This window comes from Astyanax mexicanus, chromosome 12 (assembly GCF_023375975.1).
Source record: "Astyanax mexicanus isolate ESR-SI-001 chromosome 12, AstMex3_surface, whole genome shotgun sequence".
Lineage (NCBI taxonomy): Eukaryota > Metazoa > Chordata > Actinopteri > Characiformes > Acestrorhamphidae > Astyanax > Astyanax mexicanus.
The window spans coordinates 17,803,168-17,821,536 of record NC_064419.1 but is presented as its reverse complement, the minus strand read 5'-3'; the positions used below and the strand labels follow the sequence as shown (position 1 = coordinate 17,821,536).

The window sequence follows — 18,369 nt, the reverse complement described above, 5'->3', positions numbered from 1 at the left end:
ACAGGTCGGGCGCCACCTGCTGTTCGGTTTCAGAAAGCTATGTAACCCCACCCATCCCCATAGGTTTCAATAGCAAAACAGACAACTTTCAATCACGTTTTTTTCTAATATACTGTAATTTAACCTCCTTTATTTAAATGTAACAGCTAGTGTAACCTCTGATTATATTGTCATATTTTAATATCCCCACAGAATTCATTTTTTAAAACGTTATTCAGCTATTTAAAACAGGTGTGGTTATTGTAAAAGAGCTGGTTATGGGCGGGACCAATAACAGACCGTCAGCTGCACTCTGCTCCGCTCTGCAGCCTGTGACCATCCCTCAGGGGCGGGGTTATTTAAATGAGTAGGCTGTCTCTCCACATCTTTCTCCCTCCTCTGGTCTCTACTGCGCAGACTCGGGTTTCAGGATCGCCAACATGGCGGAAGATTTTGGCTTCATTTTCATTGAATGAATGGGAACGGCGACACGGCGTCCATCTTTTTTTACAGTCTCTGGCTTTAACTATGAATGAATTAAATTAACATATTTTTTGCACTATGAGGTGTACCAGATTATAAAGCACACTATATCAATGGTCTATTTTCATATATAAGGCACACCGGATTATAAGGCACATTATATGACACTAGTAAGGAACAGGGGTTTCGCCGTGTTTTCCTTCTAATTCAGCACGTCTCGCAGCTGGCTGGTGGTGGGGGAGTAACTAAGATCAGTAAGGCTAAAATAAGTAAACAAAAGTCTTTTAAAAAATCAAACGAGAGCTGTTACGCTGAAAGATGTTAATCTACACAGATTTCTCTTTATTTAAGTGAGTAAAGTGCTTCTGTTTATTAACAGTATTTACAGGCTTAAATTTCCAGATTTCCACTTAAGCAGCATTAGCCTCTGAACGGCGAAAGAGCTTGCGCTTAGCATGGTAAGCAGCTAATGCTTATAATGCTCCAGCAGCGCTAGCCAGGGTTAGCAGCAGGCTACAGGCTGATAATACTCACCTCTGAACAGCGAAAGAGCTAACTAGCACTTAGCGCAGTTAGCATCTAATGATAATACTGCTCCAGTCTTGGTGCTGAAGAACTAAACTCAAACTCCTGTATAACTCTTCCAACCTAACTGGTAAAATTCATGCATAAAGCACACTGGATTACAAGGCACACTGTCATTTTTTGGAAAAATGAAAGTACTTTAAGTGTGCCTTATAGCAATAAAAGAAAAAAAACGTAAATTATTTTTTTCTGACTATTGCAAATAACTGTACACTCAACAAAACGTTGTATTTTGTATTTTATACAGGTTGTACAATATTGAAAGTACTGATTACACATCTTTTAAAAGTACTTTTTCTATACCTGCACATATGAGGCATCATGCTAAAGAGAAGATCTGTTTTGCAGGGCTATTAGTCATCTAAGTCATTGAGTAATGCACCTGCTTACAGATACTCTGTGAAGGATCTCAGCCTCTGGCTCAGATGTGAAGACTTTCCAGAAAAACAGACAAATGTGTTTTGAGGAAGCGATGCTGTCACATGTGTGATCTGGAATAGGTGTAGGGTAGTTAGGGGAAAGTGATTCAGTGGTGAGACGTTCTCTAACCGTAAGCGGAGCTGATGCACTGCTGACAAACTCTGGCCTGCTTATTGATTTTCATACAAGAATTTAAATTTGATATGTGAAGCAATTCCTTTCCAAGTACCTTTACTCCGGATGGTCCAAGCATGTCCGAACTCGTGCAGATCACTTGTGTACCTTCTCAATCTGCACATCTTCAACTCATTCAGTGTGGAAATCTTGTTGAAGCCAAGTTCCTTGAAAACATTAGTCAAGTTGCTGTTGATAAATATCCCAAAATTTCAAATTGTTGTCAGATGGCTCTTGAATCTTCCACTCCATCCACCCAAAGTCTAAAGTGACATATCATTGAGAGTTCTTTGCAAACAATCCCAAGTAACTTAATCAGAATTTTCCAAAGGAGATTTTCGATCATGTAACCAAATCACAGCATCAAAGCCACCAGAACAGCATGACTTTAAAAGCTCCAAAACACAATAAACACTCTAAAGCAGCCTAAGCAACCTCCACCCTCAAGCAGATCTCTCTAATTACTGAATCTCAGGAGCCATCCACAGAAGCTGCTTCCTCAATTACAACAGAATTATACTAAAACGAGTCCCTGAAACACTAAAACGCAAAGCCTGTTTATGGGCAATCCTGGAGAGGTGAGAACCAGCTGGGTGTGTTGAAAACATCTCGCTGCCGGCTCTAATCAAGGCCTGCTGAAATTGAAAGCAGGCTCTGGGGAAGGCCAGTGCCAGACGTGCAATGGATGAAACGAGGCACAGGTCCAATTAAAAGCCTGGAAAACAGATACGCTGCTCTCTATTCTTGCAGTATAAAATAAAGAGGTGAGAGACTATGGAAATGATGATGATGGCAATATCTTGAAAGGACTGGTAGACGTGCAGAACTGGTGTTCCACAGAGTGGAGAGCCAAGGAAGGTAAAAATTCTGAAACCAACCTTAAAAGCAGTAAAATTTAACAGGCTAAAATCTCCATTAGCTTTTAAATCGCATGCTGTTTTGTTTCAAGGTCAACGAGAAAATATGGGAAAATATGACCTTGCTTTTAGCTCCTGAAGATTGGATGAGTGCTGATGTGGTCTGCAATTCATTCAAGATGAACAAAGTAAAGAAGACAACAGCTGAGGTACAGCCAGAGTATCTCGACTAGATAAGACTCATAAGTGAATCTTTTTGCTGGAGCCAAGAATCCACAACAGACGAACTGCCATAACTGATTGATTGTGGGTGCGCTGTATCGATTTAGAAGTAGACTATTCAGACAATACTGTATTACAGTACAACAGTACTGATATATTGGGACACCTGCCAATTCACGGTTTCTTCTGATATCAAGAATATTAAAAGAGATTGTCCTACTTTTGCTGGGGTAACTGTTGTCCCTGTCAAAAAGGGTTTTTGCTGTGAGAAGTATTGCTGATTGTGAGATTCAGTAACAAGAGAATTATTGAAATCAGGAAGCTGAGTGATCACCACCACACCTCATTCCGAACCTTCATCTTGAGAGGCGTTCTATGGGTAACATTATCAGCCAGTAATGCACTGTAACTGAAGCTCTCAATGTATTACTCCGCCACATACAGGTAACCTTGAGACGATGCAGCGCTTACAAGCCAAACAGCGCAGCTACAAACAGAGCAGCAATGGAATTATTTTAACTGACAGAGTTTTTATGACCAAACAGATCACATTTTTCCTCCTCTTCAACTTAAAATCGTTCAACAAACAGAGGTAACTGTGGTATAATTGCAATAATACACTCACAGGTTCGTGCTATTACGTATAATATTGGCTGCAGTCATAGGCACGAGGCTGCAGGTTACAGCACTAGCACTTCCACTTGTGTATTATTACATAATTATATCATTAAATGATTCAAAGAATCAGGGGAAATTTCACTGCATAAATAGCAAAAGGTCTGTCAATAGTGGTTTGTCAGTACATTTCAATAATCAATATTAATGCCAAAAAAGTAAAGTAAAATATGACTTTTTTTTTTTTCAGGGGCGTACAGGCATTTTTTTTTAAGAAAAGCAAAACCACAGGCTGCACACATTACAAAGGCATGGTTGTGGAAGAAAGAGGTATGGGTAACTGGACTGGCCTGTTTACATTCCTGACCAGTTCAAAATCGAGAATGTTTTTTCATACTGTTTGCAATTAAATAAAAATATTTTTTTTACCCAGCCTGTTCTGATTTGGGGTGATTTAGTCTCCATAAAAAAAAACAGTGCCAATACTTTTAGGATGTGTCTTATTGGCTTTTGTGATCCAGAATATCCAACATAAACACTTGACGTCGTTCATGTTGTGGAACACAACCGAATTCTTAAGCAAAGACACAATATTCAGAGTAAAATTCAGCAGAGAGCAGAGAGAGCAAAGTCAGGGCCAACCCCTTTTTATTACCCCCGATTTTGGAATAAATATTGAGTGAGCGTGTCCACAAATATTTGGCTATAAAGTGTCCATTACATAATCAGAAAAGGAGCGTAACATTAAGTCATTAAACTCAATTCTCCTCAATTCACAGCTCCGTTTTCTATCACGTGGCCACATTAAAACTAACATGAATGAAGGCAAAATTTTAAATTGAATTTGCAAATACAAACTGTTTATATAATCTTTAGCTTTTGAACTGCTGCACACCTTATATAACACTGTACCTGGCAGTGTTTACCCCTTAGTGCCACAGCAAATGGAATACTGCTTTGAACAGCTTCAGCCACTAAAACCAGGCACTTCTCCTTAAAAACCATTAAGCACATTCCATCTGAACGTTTATAGAAGAGTCACAGGAGAGTCTTTTGTAGCGCCGCCACTTTTTCCACTAAAAGCTATTTGGTAAACTCACAGAGTAAAAAAACGCAATGAAACATCCCAACAGAGGGAAGACTTGGAAGAAGAAGAGACTGTCCTTGGTCCAAAGCTTTGATTACATCATTTTACGCTGTCGAAACGGCATGTGTTAAAGCATTGCAAAACAGAGATGTGTGAATGCAGGCATGCAGTCCATGTATCTTTACTGGGGATGTTCCGATTACAGGTTTTTGCCCCTGAGCTTGAGTCATTTGAGTTAGAGTCTGCTGATACTTTGAGTCCTGACAAAGGACAAAGAACATATTCAAGTTGTCTGTTAAGGTTGTTTTTAAACTAATTTTGAATAATTGAAATGGTATCAAAACATACCATTTTATCAAAATATATGATATAAAACTTTCACAAAATAAACTAAAATGTGTTTGTGAATAGTATTATATATTATAAGCCAGCACTTAATGAAAGCAATATATTTAAGGCAATTTTTGATTTACTTGAAACAAACATTTAAATCACCAGGGCAAATTTCACATAGTTCATGTATGTGTAAAGCATGTAGCCTTTTTAATTGGTATTAAAATGGAGACAAAAGAGCTAGATCAGAGTTAGATTGGCAAATTGAATTTTTTATTTATATTGGTTGTGTTAATCACTAAAAATGTGTATTTATCACCACAATATTAAAATCATGATTCATATATATATATATATATACATATATATATATACATATATTTTTTTAATGCAGGTATTTCCCTGTATTTTTGGAAGAGAGACAGTGTGGGATGTTTGAGGCCTGGAAGATTAGATTTAGACCAGAGCTCTTTTTACTGTATTATAATATCTCAGGGTAGTTTAAGAGCTTTTTGTATGAGAATAATGTAATGTTCTGAGTAACTGAGTTTAACTGAGAGCTTTAATGGAGAAAAAAAGAAACTTATGTAGCTGCATACTGTATGTGTGTGTGTGTGTGTGTGAGAGAGAGAGAGAGAGAGAGAGAGAGAGAGAGAGAGTGAGAGAAAGCACAATGCCTCTGTGTCAACAGTTTGGAGGATAATGAAACGTGAATCAAAGTAGTAGGTGGCTCGGTAGGTAGCTTGCTTGCTGGATTAGCATGCGCTGCCTAAACAATTCCTAAACTCATAGAAATTTGATCAATCAGTGATCCAATCAGTTTTCTATCTGGTTCTGATCCTTTGAAAATTATGTAATCTGCCAAGATTTCTGATCATGTGATCAGATCGGGGACACCCCTAATCTTTACACACTCAAGTAAATTGCAACATTTTTTAAATATTTTAAATTCAATCAAATAATGCAAGTTAATTAGACTAATTTTTAAGCTTTTATGTAACCCAGACTGATCTTTGTCGAAATATCTGCTCATGTTTGGCTCCTCTATAAATTAAGTAATTATTTTATCCTACCTAATCAGGGATTCCAGGATCAGAGGAGATGGGCCCTTCTGGAACTCCAGCTCTTTATAGTGTAGGGCCTTGGCGTAGGCACGGCATTTAGCTGCTCTCTCTCCGAGGAGAACGATTCCATTGTCATCCCTCAATGGAAGGGGTCCCTGCAATAAAAAAAGGAAGAAAAATCAGATATGGGAAAGCACCCAAACAAGACTATAGTTACTGTACACTCATAACCAACAGTCCCCACAATACCAGGTAAATACAACAGTTTACAGCTTACCCTGATAGTGCGTACCATTCTTATTATGACTGGACAAATACACATACTGTAACCCTCATGCCAAGCTCAGACTACACAATATTTATCTGATAAAATTAGTAAATTGTGTTGTAAACTTGGTCATGATGGTTGTTGAGCAGGAATGGGACAGGGTCTACTAAATGAGTAGGCAAGTCTGGCTCTGTCTCTGGGTTTATACGTGTAGAATCTGGTTGCAAATTTGATGTTACAAATACAGGACATAAGAAAAAGGAACCTTAGCATCCTGTTCCCTACAGTCATTTGTCTATATCAACTACAGTCATATGAAAAAGTTTAGGCAGCCCTATTAATCTTAATCATTTTTAGTTCTAAATATTTGGGTGTTTGCAACAGCCATTTCAGTTTGATATATCTAATAACTGATGAACAAGGCAGAGAAGAAGAACGGTGAGAACAGTCAAGGACAATCCACAGACCACCTCCAAAGAGCTGCAGCATCATCTTGCTGCAGATGGTGTCACTGTGCATCGGTCAACAATACAGCGCACTTTGCACAAGGAGAAGCTGTGTGGTAGAGCGATGCGAAAGAAGCCATTTCTGCAAGCACGCCACAAACAGAGACGCCTGAGGTGTGCTTTTTGTGGCGTGCAAGAGAGATGCTGCAGGTCTTTGGAGGTGTTCTGTGGATTGTCCTTGACTGTTCTCACCATTCTTCTTCTCTGCCTTTCTGATATTTTTCTTGGCCTGTCACTTCTGGGCTTAACAAGAACTGTCCCTGTGGTCTTCCATTTCCTTACTATGTTCCTCACAGTGGAAACTGACAGGTTAAATCTCTGAGACAACTTTTTGTCTCCTTCCCCTGAACAACTATGTTGAACAATCTTTGTTTTTAGATCATTTGAGAGTTGTTTTGATGAGCCCATGATGCCACTCTTCAGAGGAGATTCAAATAGGAGAACAACTTGCAATTGGCCACCTTAAATACCCTTTCTCATGATTGGATACACCTGGCTATGAAGTTCAAAGCTCAATGAGGTTACCAAACCAATTTTGTGCTTCAGTAAGTCAGTAAAAAGTAGTTAGGAGTATTCAAATAAAAAAAATGATAAGGGTGCCCATACTTTTGCACCGGTCAAATTTTGGTTTAATGAATATTGCACATTTTCTGTTAGTACAATAAACCTCATTTCAATCCTGAAATATTACTGTGTTCATCAGTTATTAGATATATCAAACTGAAATGGCTGTTCCAAACAACCAAATATTTAGAACTAAAAATGTTTAAGATTAATAGGGGTGCCCAAATTCTTCCATATGACTGTATCTTACAATAGCGCTGATTGTGGTTAAAACTGGTTAAAACACAAAATACAATGACCTTTTAATGGTATTATATAACTCAACTATTATACACTTATTAAAACTTGTAAACCATAACCATCCCAGCTGGAATGCAATCATGGGTGTGAGAGACATTAAGTAGGCGGTAACCCACCAGAACAAACCGGCCATTCATTCAAACTCATTCTGCAATACAATGAAGTCACAACATTAAATGAAAGAAGAGGAAAAAATATCTCTTTCCAAACACTGCCTGGGTAAGCTTGTAGGCTGTTTCATCATCATCATTATTATGATTATTTGGCAGCAGGGCGCTCATAGAGAAAATATCCATGTTCATAACAGACTCTACTCTTCCGTCTCTACTCTTTTTTATTATCTCAGGACAACATAATTTATCATAGCGTCCTTGAACAGCTTTCAAAACATATTTCAGTGATGTGGCAGTTTAGCTGGAAATGCTTCATACTTCCCCATATCGAGACATTTCTGTGCTTGAGACGAACAGTTGGACATTCTCAAATAAAATTTCACATCATATTAAGACAACACACAAATCTCACAGAATGACAGATACACCTCATAGTCTGGGAATAAAGTGTTCTGTTACAGCTTCATTATTTGATGTTTTGACACCTTAAAAGCGCTACAGAAGAAAAGAATGATCTAACAAAGCAGGCTTTTTACAGGCCCTAGGAGCGGGACAAAAAGACCAAGCATTACAGGTGCTGGTCAACGAATTAGAATAATTTGAAATAGTGCAATCATGAAATTCTTTGAATGCATTTTTTGTGCAGAAAGCAAATCAGGTGTTCACCGCACCTGTCCTACTCGTTAGACTAATCACAGAACTCGTTACCTGGAAAAAAAGTTGCTCAGCTGAGCTTTCCAAAAGGCCCATTTAGGCCATTTAACTGTGACACTGTTGTTTTATTGAATTAGAATAATGGAGAAACCGTTTCATTGAATTAGAATAAATGCTCGAATTTTTGTTTTCTGTGAAGAGTGTTCACTGTGCAGTATATAGTCAGGGTTGAGTAGAATTTCTAAGTTGTAAAATCAATCATGGGTAAGCAGCGCGACCTCTCAACCGGAATAGTGGCTCAAATTCAAGCCCTTCGCCAACAAGGCTTGACCCAAACTAAAATTGCTGAGCAGCTCGGCATCAGCCAGTCTTCCGTCTGCAAAGCTCTCAAGAAAAACTGCAGCAAGCGCACCAACTGTTCCGGCGTCCGAAAAACTTCTGCTCGCGACAACAAGCAGCTGAGAAAGATCGCAGTCAGCAACCGGTTCAAGTCCACTTCCGAGCTCACCGACTTGTGGAACAAGCAGACCGGCGCTGACGTCTCCAGATCAACCACTTACCGTCGTCTGCGCGAACTCGGCTTCAAATCTCGCGTTCCAGCAGTAAAACCGATGCTGAACAAGAAACAAATGGAGAAACGGCTGAAGTGGGCCAAAGAACACGGCGAGTGGACTGCTGAAGACTGGCAGAAAGTGGTCTTCAGTGACGAATCACGCTTCTGCATCTCCTTCGGTGACCAAGGTCCTCGTGTCTGGCGTCGTGGTGGCGAAACCTACAACCACGAGTGCGTGAAAAGATCCGTCAAGTTTCCCCAGAGCGTTATGGTCTGGAGATGCATGTCCGCTCGAGGTGTAGGGAAACTCTGCTTCCTCAAGAAGACTGTCAATGCTGCCGTATATCAAGATGTTCTGGAAACGTTCCTGATTCCGACTGTTGAGGAACAGTTCGGCGAAGAAGACTTCATATTTCAACAGGATCTTGCACCGGCTCATGCGGCAAAGTCAACCAAAGATTGGTTCACTAAAAAACAGCTTGAAGTTTTGGCATGGCCGGCCAACTCGCCTGACCTCAATGTCATTGAAAACCTTTGGGCCATCGTCAAGCGGAAAATTCGCGACAGAAAGCCTACTACGCTGGACCAACTGAAGCAGAACATCGCCACTGCCTGGGAAGCTGTGAGTGCGGAAACTTGCGACAAGCTGGTCAAATCGATGCCGCGGAGACTTCAGGCAGTCATACAAGCCAAGGGGGCAGCCACAAAATACTGAGAAAGTGATGATTGTAATTATAATAAAAATTATTCTAATTCAATGAAACGGTTTCTCCATTATTCTAATTCAATAAAACAACAGTGTCACAGTTAAATGGCCTAAATGGGCCTTTTGGAAAGCTCAGCTGAGCAACTTTTTTTCCAGGTAACGAGTTCTGTGATTAGTCTAACGAGTAGGACAGGTGCGGTGAACACCTGATTTGCTTTCTGCACAAAAAATGCATTCAAAGAATTTCATGATTGCACTATTTCAAATTATTCTAATTCGTTGACCAGCACCTGTATATTGAGATGTTTTGGGCTTTAAAAGATGCACACAGAGGTCCACATATACCTCATTGCGAATTCATAACTTCTTCTAAAATCAAGCGAAATAAAAAAAAACATTTATGCTGCTTTTGTTGGAGTAACTGTATCTACTGACTTTATTATACACTGTCTGTAGGCCTGGACAATAATTCAATATCGGTATTTATCACGATAAGAAATTTTTCAATAACGGTGATATCAGTTTTGTGGTATATCGATATGTATTATTTACAGAATCTGTCAAGGACAGGCGTTTTTTTTACTGGTGTCAGCTCGCCGGAGAGCTGAACACATTCAGCCCTCGTAGCTGGGCTACGTCAGTGCGTGATGACGTAATCACACAGGCACGCAGCCAAATAGGCTAGGCTAGGCAAGGCAAGGTTAAAATGGCTAGGCTCGGGTCCGCTTCGCTACGCAGCTAAAATGTCTCGCGCTGGACCCAAATGGAGCCGGGACGAGCGGATTCCAAGGCTAAAGCGCTCGGCCGCGGGTCCTCGAGGCCGGCCGCGGGTCTGCTCGCTCGGCCGCGGGTCAGCTCGCTTTCCGCTTTGCTGCAAATTGTGCCGGAGAGTGGAGCCGACAAGCAGCGGTAATGTTAATACATCTAATCTGTTCCACCACCTTAAATAACTCCACTACTTACAGTACTTTCCTTACGGGAAAATCTTGTTGTTTTTATGTATATGAAGGTTTCTTGTATTTTGGCTGAAGCACTTTTATAGCTTAAGTTGTAAGTTATTTATAGTTGATAAAGCCTATAGGTTTGTTTAATTGACGGGAAAATCTTGTTGCTTTTATGTATTTAAAGGCTTCTTGTATTCTATATCCTAGTTGAAACACTTTTGTTTTTATCTGTTATTTTGACTACTTTTATTTCTAAAGTATTAAAGTTTTTGTGAAAAAAGTTTCAAGGTTTCAAAGACTTAAATTAAAATTTCAGACTGTAGTAGGTACAGATTTCCATTAGATAGATAGATAGATAGATAGATAGATAGATAGATAGATAGATAGATAGATAGATAGATAGATAGATAGATAGATAGATAGATAGATAGATAGATAGATAGATAGATAGATAGATAGATAGATAGATAGATAGATAGATAGATAGATAGATAGATAGATAGATAGATAGATAGATAGATAGATAGATAGATAGATAGATAGATAGATAGATAGATAGATAGATAGATAGATAGATAGATAGATAGATAGATAGATAGATAGATAGATAGATAGATAGATAGATAGATAGATAGATAGATAGATAGATAGATAGATAGATAGATAGATAGATAGATAGATAGATAGATAGATAGATAGATAGATAGATAGATAGATAGATAGATAGATAGATAGATAGATAGATAGATAGATAGATAGATAGATAGATGTGCATATAATGAGGGTATCTGATGCCAGCCATACTAAAAGTGCAAATACACAGTTATATAATAATTTAAATTCGCAGTGCTGCAGGGATTGCAGGGATTCTTATCAGTTTTCTGAGGCCTTTAAAGTATTTATATCGATATAGAAATTATATCTTATCGACCGAAATTTAACTAATATATCGTGATATAAATTTCGGCCGTATCGTCCAGCACTAACTGCCTGGCCAAAAAAAAATATATACATATACATATACATATACATATATATACATATATTATACACTGCCTGGCCAAAAAAAAAGGTCACACACTCTTAATATTTGGTTGGACCGCCTTTAGCTTTGATTGCGGTACACATTTGCTGTAGCACTGTTTCGAATAGCTTCTGTAGTGTCACAAGGTTTATTTCAACCCAGTGTTGCATTCATTTTTCACCAAGATCTTGCAGCAGCATTGATGATGGTAGAGTCTGACCTCTGCACAAAGTCTTCTCCATCCAGCACATCCCAAAGATTCTCAATGAGGTTAAGGTCTGGATTCTGTGGTGAACTCTCTCAATCCATGTGTGAAAATGATGATCTCATGCTCCCTGAATCACTCTTTCACAATTCCAACCCCATGAATCCTGGCACTGTCCTCTTGGAATATGTCCGTGTCATCAGGGAAGAAAAAATCCATTGATCATTTTGGAATAACCTGGTCTAAATTCAGTATATTCAGGTAGAGTCAGCTGACCTCATTCTTTCAGCACATACTGTTGCTGAACCTAGACCTAAACAACTGCAGCAACACCAGATCATTTGCATACTTAAATCCAGGTGGAGACCTTTTTTTCGGCCAGGCAGTGTACTTTACATAAGCCTTACAAACCAAATTAACAATTCAGCATTTATCAAAGGCGCCCACTGACCTTGTCACTGTGCTCCATGAACTCAGCCAGATTGAGGAGGGTCTGTGTGACTTCAGCAATATCCTGCGAGGTCAGTGCGAGCTCGATGCTGCGGATCAGCTCGTCCTGCTGATCTTCACTGAGCTCAGACCAGCAGGACAGGAATGCAGCATTAAACAGATCCCTATAATTAGAAGATAAAAAAGTAGAAGAATTAGTAACATGGTCAAAAGAAAGATGCCCCATTTTCATCTGAACAGATGGGCAGTTTTAGTATATAATCCAGATGTTCTGCATGCATAGTTCACGTCAGGCTTTAGGAGACATACTGTAGGAATCACATACAAAGAAAACATTAAATTAGCAAGTTATAGAGGAAGAAGGACAGTGTCTACACATAAGCTTCACCTGGCGAGTGGAATGTAAGTCTGGGCGAGGGACCAACAGGAGCGCAGGGCAGGAGAGGATGACTCCTTCAGCAGAACCACGCTGAGACGCCGCAGCCATTCCAACCAGTCATCTTTTGACACCTTCCTGGCAGCACCCCATGCCTACAGAGCACACAAACAAAGAGATCTGAATACTTTCAGAGAGTACGATCTGGATTCAGGAGCACGGCTGATACGCACTTTCAGCAACTGATACCACCCCACACTCCACCAAGTGCTGCAAAAGACTTTTTCATGCAATGTAACAAAAACAGGGGTGCACAACTTTGCCAGAAGTCTACAATCCAATACAACATGTACAGCTCTTTGCAAAAAAAAAAAAAGAGAGACCACGCAAAAATTGTTTCTATGATTTCACCAAATCAAAAAACCTCTGGAATATAATCAAGAGGAAGATGGTTCATCACAGCCATCAAACCAACATGAACTGCATGACTTATCCAAAAGCAGTGTGTAAGACTGGTGGAGGAGAACATGCCAAGACCCATAAAAAATGTGATTAAAAAACAGGGTTATTCCACCAAATATTGATTTCTGAACTCTTTATGAGTATGAACTTTTTTTTGCATTATTTGAGATCTGAAAGCTCTATATATCGCTGCATTTCTCATTTTCTGCAAATAAATGCTCTAAATGAAATTTTTTTTTTTGTCATTTGTGAGAAATACTGTCCAAAGTTTACAGAATAAAAGAACAATATTAATTTTACTCAGTCTATTTGAATGATAATACTCACACAACAGAAATGAACTCTTTCGAAATATTCAATTAACACATGAATTGTATGCTTTTGTGCTACATAACATTATGACTACATACTGTTTTCTTCTCTTAGTATCCTTTTTTCTTTAACTCCACTGAGCATATAGGAGCGTTCTGTATTTGTTCAATTACAGATTAAAGTCCTTCTGCTTCTTTGCTTACTTTATCAACCTCCTTTCGCCTGTTCTTCAATGATCAGAAGCCCACAGTACCACAAGAGATCAGCTATACTTCTCTGCAATGGAGTAGCAGACGCACTCTGACAGTAAACCAAGTGGAAAACTAGTATGCAATTAAATGACAGTACGAGCCAACAAAACAAATCTAAGCACATGTAAGGTTGTCCAGCAGTGACTTTTATGTGTTTAAAAACTTTAGCAGCACTGCTGTGTCTGATCCACTCATACTGGCACAACCAGCCAAGTAATACCTGCTATATATTGAAGGGGGTTCTATGGGGTCCTGTAAAAAGAAACAGAAAGGATATAGTCTAAAACTCTGATTGAAGAAAAAAGAACATGGTGATAGAAACAAGTAATAATTTTATACTAATGTTATAATGTTACAAAAATAATGTTATACCTGATCGTTGTATAAGGTTATTGCCATTTTCAGCAAAGCACAGACATTCCATATTATTTTATTCTTTCAAAATATCCTGCTGAATATGTATGGTCATGACTGAGAGATGACTGAGATCTCTCAAGTGTCAGCTACTTCATAAGTAAAGACAAAAGCAGAAGACATAGGCCGCCACCCAACTGGCCAAACTCCTCTTCATTTAAGTGCTAGCCGGTTTTGGGTGACGCAGAGGGCGATGGAAACATCTGCTTGTCCTTCAGGCAACAGCTGAGAATCGGTGATGTGCTTGCCAATCACAGGAAACAGATAAACACATTTTACACACCGATGGCCCTGGACACGGACTGTCATTCTTGGCTGAATTTTTGATAGCACTTTAATTCTCGCACGGCTCATCAGCCATTTCCAGTAAGCCATGGCACCACAGTTCATAAAAATCTCACTTCAACATTAATGCTCCGGAAAACTCTGACATGACTTATCCACCTTTATTATTATCCACCTTATTCTATTATATTAGCACTTGAGCAATTCACCCAATATATTTAGACTATTTATAAGATTAAGCTAGTTTAAAAAAAGGCCTAAATGGAAGAAAATATGCAAAGTATTTGAAAATTTAAAATATATATATTTTACTTGAATATTACTTTCCCTACCATATTTTACATACATACTTTCTTTCTATAACAGCATCTGTAGAATTATCTAAGGGTCATTCCACCGAATGGATGTCATTTGCTTGTTATAACTCCAAATTCCATATTAAACTTATATTTTTTATCATTTTTCAACTCTGAATATAACAACACATGTATTTAACTATTCAAATACTTAATTATTTAGAAAATTGTTGACTGCATGTTTAAATAATTGTTTATTATATATTAAAAAAATACTCCTGGTAATTGCACTCACTCCTGTTACTTTTTATGTTTTGAGTAACAGGACTAAAAATAACTGGAATACGTTTTTAGAATAGAATTAGCACAAACATGAACAATAGCTAAATGGTGGCTATGCTAATAGTATAAAGACACTGAGCACATTCTAGTGATTTTCCCAAAATTTGTATTTAAAAGGATCTAAGAATGAATTTAGGTAACAGGACAGAGTGTTGAGATTGATCTCCTCAGTCAAAGTTACAAAAAGATCAAATATACAAAAAAAACAAATGATGGAAGTTAATTTTGGTCTTCTCATGATCTTCAGAAGAACCAGCTGATGTCACTTCCTGTTGTAGATGTGACTTGTAGAATGTTCCAGATGTTTCAGATGGGGTAATGTGTTACGGTAACAGGACTGAGTGAAATGTGTATTTGAATTTATTATGAAAAAATATATTGAAAGCATAGATGGGATTTGGAGTCACACAATGCAAAAAAAAGGATTTTAATAATTATATTTAACGGTAAAGTTTATAGTTGGAGATAGGTGGGGACAGGTAACAAATGCTATTTTTTCAGTGTTCTAAGTAGTTTTTTATTAATCGTTTTGATTTTATATCTTACTTTTGCAGTTAGGTCAATGTATAATTATATACACTATACTTATTAATAAAATGTATTTTAAATTGTGTGCACATTAATATATGTAATTTCTTGGGGAGAGATTCGGCAGAATATGCCATTTATAATATGCCTAACTCAGAAACCAATCGCATGTAGGAGTGTCTGGAAGCAGAGTTCCTTAGCAAATATATTATTTATGTACAATATATCTGTACATATATCACTGTGGAAGGAGAAATGCAAAATGGCCACCTAATTTCAGAAATGCAATGTCCCATTCATCTGAAAACCCACTATCAGGCCTCGCTTAAACTCCCAATAATTCATGTCGAAAGAGCACCTCATAATTTATACAGGTGTGGTCGTTCCCAAGATGTCCCCTAATGACTTTTGGCCCATGAGCACAGAAGATGCTTGTTCAATTTTTGTAAAAGTTGCAGATTAAAGTGTATTTGTTAACAATTGTATCTTAATCATGCTTGTATATTCTATTACTGTGTGTCACACGTTTTCCTAAGATCTGCAGATCAGAAATAACTGTGAAAAACGCAATATTTATGTAAGAATTTAAAATATGTGAAAATACATTTTGACTGGCCATTCAAATGAAATGTTTGAGTGAATAATGAGAGGGAGAATAGGGATACAAACTCTGCTGTCATATTCATCATTTAAAGCATCACCTTTCACCAAAAAACAGCAGGTTTGCAGTTATGATTAATACAAGGCTATTGTTTTAATGATGCTCTGCTTTGTCAGTTAACTTTCCTCAATCCAAGACAAATTTCTATCATTTTAAGGAGAGGTTTAACTGTTGCTGAGGGAAGCTGAGCATGTGGAGAGCATTCCACAGGAGCATTGCAGAACGAATTACTGAAGCTGCGTGAGATATGGTTACAAAGAACAACAGGCCTGAAGAGCTTTTAAAAGGACAAGTGATGCCTATAAATTGTAAATGGCTTAACAAATGTGTGTAATGCGTTTCTTGGGCTTTGGTTCAGTACATATGCTGAATGTGAAATCAAGGAAAGGAGCAGCAGGAACATTCTGGACTCTTCAGATGGTTAAGAATGGGGGGAATTTTTTTATATGCTTCCGCCGACTCCCGCTAGTATTCATCCCACTCCTCCCTGCTCCCCACAAAAATCACCACAGTGTGTCCCACTCCCACCTGCACTGGAGACATTTTGACCCGGTCCAGCCTGCAGTCCCACTTACCTCACAAATAAACTATTATCTTCTGATATAATACAGTTAGTGGAAATCAGGCCACTTTGATGTTATTGTTCAGCTGGCTGTTTACAATGTAACATTTTTAATATAGAATATTTATTACATCAGTATGATATGCTTTGCTGTAGGCTATCCTTCTTTTGAATATGGAGAAAGATTTGGTAATGCTGTACAAGGAAAACTTAACCAACCGTTATTAAACATATACATTTTTTATTCTAGGGCTGTGACATTTACATGTTAATTTTATTCATTATTCACAGAAACAATTATCAATTATTATCCCTCTATGGAATGATGTTGACCTTGGGCAATAAACCAAATTTTAGTTTTTTCTTTTACATCTTTTATTTATATTTATTTTTAATATAATGTTACAAGGCATATCTACATTTAATACAGTGAGATGTGCAAATAAATGTGTGTTAATATACATATAATGATTGTTTTAAAAGGGCTGGTAATTTATTATTACAGAGCAACATATTCCAGCTATTAATGTTAAATGTATTAGAGTGTAATTACTGTTTAAGACATTTGAGTAGTCTAGAATCTCCTAAAAAAGTTGTAATAGAGAAACAGTATTTACAGAATCACATACTGACTGATGTTCATTAATTCTTTCCCAGGAATTCATTCATTAATTTACTCCTCAGCTAAAATACAACTAATTTACTAACAGCACTAGTTTTTTTCTAATATTAACAGTTTGCTTTAGTCCAAAATAGGCTTGTTTAAAGACCAATCTCAACTTTATATAAATCAATGTCAGTTAACTTCTAAAATCAATTTGAATAAAAAAAAATCTCCTAATCGTTATTATTGCGTAAATCATTTTAAACAGACTTCTTATTAATTTGTGGATTTTTTTTGTCTGTATATGTTGTCCCTCACCAACATTCACTGGACTGGTTAACCACCTGCTCCAACGCAAATTTAGACTGCACAGAAAGATATTTTTAGGACACCTGCAAATCCGACAGGAATGGAGAGTAAAGTCTTGACTTTGAAACAGGACTTTCAGTTTTTTTTTTCTATTTTCTCCCCAATTTACACAACCAATTACCCAACCCACTCATTAGGACTCCCCCTATCACTCGTAATGCTCCAACACACCAGGAGGGTGAAGACTAACACATGCTTCCTCCGATACATGTGAAGTCAGCCACCGCTTCTTTTCGAGCTGCTGCTGATGCAGCATTTCCGAGCAGCCAGCGTGCTCGGAGGAAAGCGCAGTGGCTCAGTTCTAATACATCAGCTCACAGACGCCCTGTGCTGTGGACATCACCCTAGGAGTGGTGTGGGGAGAGAGCGCCGTCTACCCACCCGGAGGGAGGAGGGCCAATTTTGCTCCTTCTGAGCGCCGGCAGCTTGATGGCAAAGCTGCATGAGCTCCGCTTTTGACCACTAGACCACTCTGCGCCCCATGAGTCTGAATTCTGAATTTAAAATTTAATTAAACCTGATTATGAATCTAAAACAGTACAGAACAGTGCTCCACAGAGTCCAATTTTAGAGCTAATTTTAGTACTTCTCAAAGTGACCCCCATTGATACTGACCTTCTGAAGTGCAGTTGTGCTGACGTGCAACTTCTTCATTGGGCCCGATTCCACTGGACCGCTCACCAGCGCGTCACCTTGGTTACCACGGGACTGGCGATGCTGGTATATCTGAGAGTCCTCTTCTTCATCAGCCAGAGTGTAGCCCTGAAAAAAAAATATGTTTGCCCAGACAAGAGGAAACAC

At 38.3% G+C, this 18,369-nt stretch overlaps 1 protein-coding gene across 1 annotated transcript in view; it reads right to left on the bottom strand.

The window, feature by feature from the left end:
• Nucleotides 1-18,369, bottom strand: part of mtor (mechanistic target of rapamycin kinase) — a 178,630-nt gene that overhangs the window by 110,392 nt on the left and 49,869 nt on the right. The window contains exons 25-28 of the mRNA XM_007247957.4: nucleotides 18,184-18,330; nucleotides 12,495-12,637; nucleotides 12,108-12,270; nucleotides 5,829-5,974 (exon numbers count right to left, since the gene is read on the bottom strand). Coding sequence (XP_007248019.2) covers nucleotides 5,829-5,974; nucleotides 12,108-12,270; nucleotides 12,495-12,637; nucleotides 18,184-18,330 — 599 coding nt within the window. The remainder of the gene's footprint in view (nucleotides 1-5,828; nucleotides 5,975-12,107; nucleotides 12,271-12,494; nucleotides 12,638-18,183; nucleotides 18,331-18,369) is intronic.